At 38.5% G+C, this 2,085-nt stretch overlaps 2 protein-coding genes across 3 annotated transcripts in view; one reads left to right on the top strand and one right to left on the bottom strand.

Annotated features, from left to right (window-relative positions):
* Nucleotides 1–997, bottom strand: part of cript (cysteine-rich PDZ-binding protein) — a 10,487-nt gene extending 9,490 nt beyond the window's left edge. The window contains exons 1-2 of one of the 2 annotated variants that reach the window (XR_001290415.1): nt 851–997; nt 537–602 (exon numbers count right to left, since the gene is read on the bottom strand). Coding sequence is in view for 1 of the 2 variants with exons in the window: in XM_005736513.2 (XP_005736570.1) it covers nt 537–602; nt 851–866 (82 nt within the window). In the remaining variant the exon portion in view is untranslated. The remainder of the gene's footprint in view (nt 1–536; nt 603–850) is intronic. The other variant, XM_005736513.2, reaches the window with a different exon arrangement.
* An 808-nt stretch (nt 998–1,805) lies between these two features.
* pigf (phosphatidylinositol glycan anchor biosynthesis, class F) overlaps nt 1,806–2,085 on the top strand; it is a 4,563-nt gene continuing 4,283 nt past the window's right edge. The window contains exon 1 of the mRNA XM_013911662.1: nt 1,806–1,940. Within this exon, the coding sequence (XP_013767116.1) occupies nt 1,806–1,940 (135 nt within the window). The remainder of the gene's footprint in view (nt 1,941–2,085) is intronic.

Genomic DNA, 2,085 nt, shown 5'->3' on the forward strand with positions numbered 1-2,085 from the left:
ACGGTGAAGTGACTTTTATACTGCAAAGGACTGGTGGTAGCATCATGCTGCCAGTGATACTGGTAGATTGCATAAAGTGGATGGAATCAAATAAGCAGCCAGAATTACGCCACAAACCTTATTGTTGTCTTTTCTTTTGTTTGTTTTAAGTCATTCAAGATTTGTGCTGTACAATTATTCCACCCTATAAAAGCAATAAGGTTAGAGAAATCATTAAAAGCCCCAAATTCATGTTCATGAACGTATTTAAACTACTTTCCTTGAGTCACTTAGTATATAATGATTTATTTTTAATATTTTAAGTCAATGCTCCTAAGAATGTACAAAAAACCAAGAGAAATCACACACTAACTGAACGCTATTTCAGATTTTGGTTTAAAAGCTTAATTTCCCCCTCCCCGTTGTATTATCTATATATTTTCTGTTGTTTTTAATTGTGATCTTTCTATTTAATCTTCCAAAACTTCCAGCAGCCCTTGCACACTGGTGACATTATGCCATTGAACTGAAACAAATCCAGATTTTACTCTGTTCACCTGTTGTATTCCGGGCTCCATCCTTCCAGGTGTCAGGAGTGATGACCTTACCGAGCTTCTTCTCACCTGGAGATAAAAAGCAACCCAGCATATGTAACAAAAACAGCGCAGTGGATTTAAAGGAAATAAGCCTAGAAGGTGAAGGTATGTTTTCCTCAACCAAAACAACAGTGAGGACAGTAATAACAACAGTTAGCATCACATAGCGTTAGCCAGCTCTCTAAGGATCATCGAGCTTCTCTTAACGGGAAAAAATACATTAGAATTGAAAATCTAAAATAAATTAAATGATAGAAGAATGGCGAGATACCTACACTTTTCACAAACCATTGTCCTTTTTTGTTTGTTAAAATAGAAGCTGAAGCGTTAGCTGCGTTTAGCTTTCTCTGTTAACGTAAACTTCCGGTCGTTACTTCCGTTTCCTTGCAGCTCGCAAGCGATTGATTGGTCAAAGCCTAGATTTCAAATCTCAGATGCCATTGGTTAGTTGTACTGCCCTTCGGCGAGGGTCCAAGTAACCCGTTCTGTAATTGGTTGCAGTTTCCCTTGTTCATCTGTAAAGTGGACGAAAACCTCTAAGTTTTCTTTAAAAATTAAAAGTTTGCTGCTGCATTATTTCACACGTGTGAATATAACGTGTGAAATATAACGTGAAATACGTGTGAAATAATTAAATCCAATAAATAATAATAAAAAAAACTTTTAAAGCTTACAAACAGTAGGCGACTGTAGCAGTCAAGCAGAGACAGTTTAAAGAACACTGAAGAATCTCGTTTTTCTATTTGCTGTCAGAATAACGTTATAGCAGTGAAAGTAGAAAAAGAATGGCCCTCACTGATAAATAATGGTTCACATCTAGCTACATGTGACAGTGTTCACATGTTCTGATTAAATGGGGAAACGGATTAAATAAAGGATTGTGTTCAAACAAGTATACCACAAACATACAATTTGTTTTCAACCAAAATAAATCTGAGGTAAAAGGGGCTTAAAACAAAATCCACAATAATAATAAAATGAACGGTGATTTGTGGATGTAGTAAAGGAGGATATGGAGAGGGTTGGTGTGACAGATGAGCAGGGTAGTGGTAGGATGAGATGGAGGCAGATGATCCACAGACCCATAAAGGGAGCAGCTGAGAGATCTGAAAATGGATTAGAAAATGTTCTACACAAATATAAAAACACAAAAGTCTCAATGACTACTTTGTCACTTTGAATTGAATTACACTGGACCGATTGCATTGGCCCAGGTCTCACATGTGAAAGATGAGAAAAGCCCATCTCCCACCAGCCATTCTCACCACCTACTACAGAGGGAGTGTCGAGAGCATCCTGAGCAGCTGCATCACTGTCTGGTATGGAAACAGCACCGTGTTAGATCGCAAGACCATACAGCACAAAGTGAGAAAAGATCATTGGAGCCTCTCTTTCCTCCATCACAGACACTTATTGAACCTACTGCATCCACAAACCTACCAGCATTGTGGAGGACCCCACACACCTCTCACACACACTCTTCACCAACCTACTTTCTGGCATGAGACAC

Source organism: Pundamilia nyererei, unplaced genomic scaffold (genome assembly GCF_000239375.1).
Source record: "Pundamilia nyererei isolate P.nyererei 1_Seehausen unplaced genomic scaffold, PunNye1.0 scaffold00069, whole genome shotgun sequence".
Classification (NCBI taxonomy): domain Eukaryota; kingdom Metazoa; phylum Chordata; class Actinopteri; order Cichliformes; family Cichlidae; genus Pundamilia; species Pundamilia nyererei.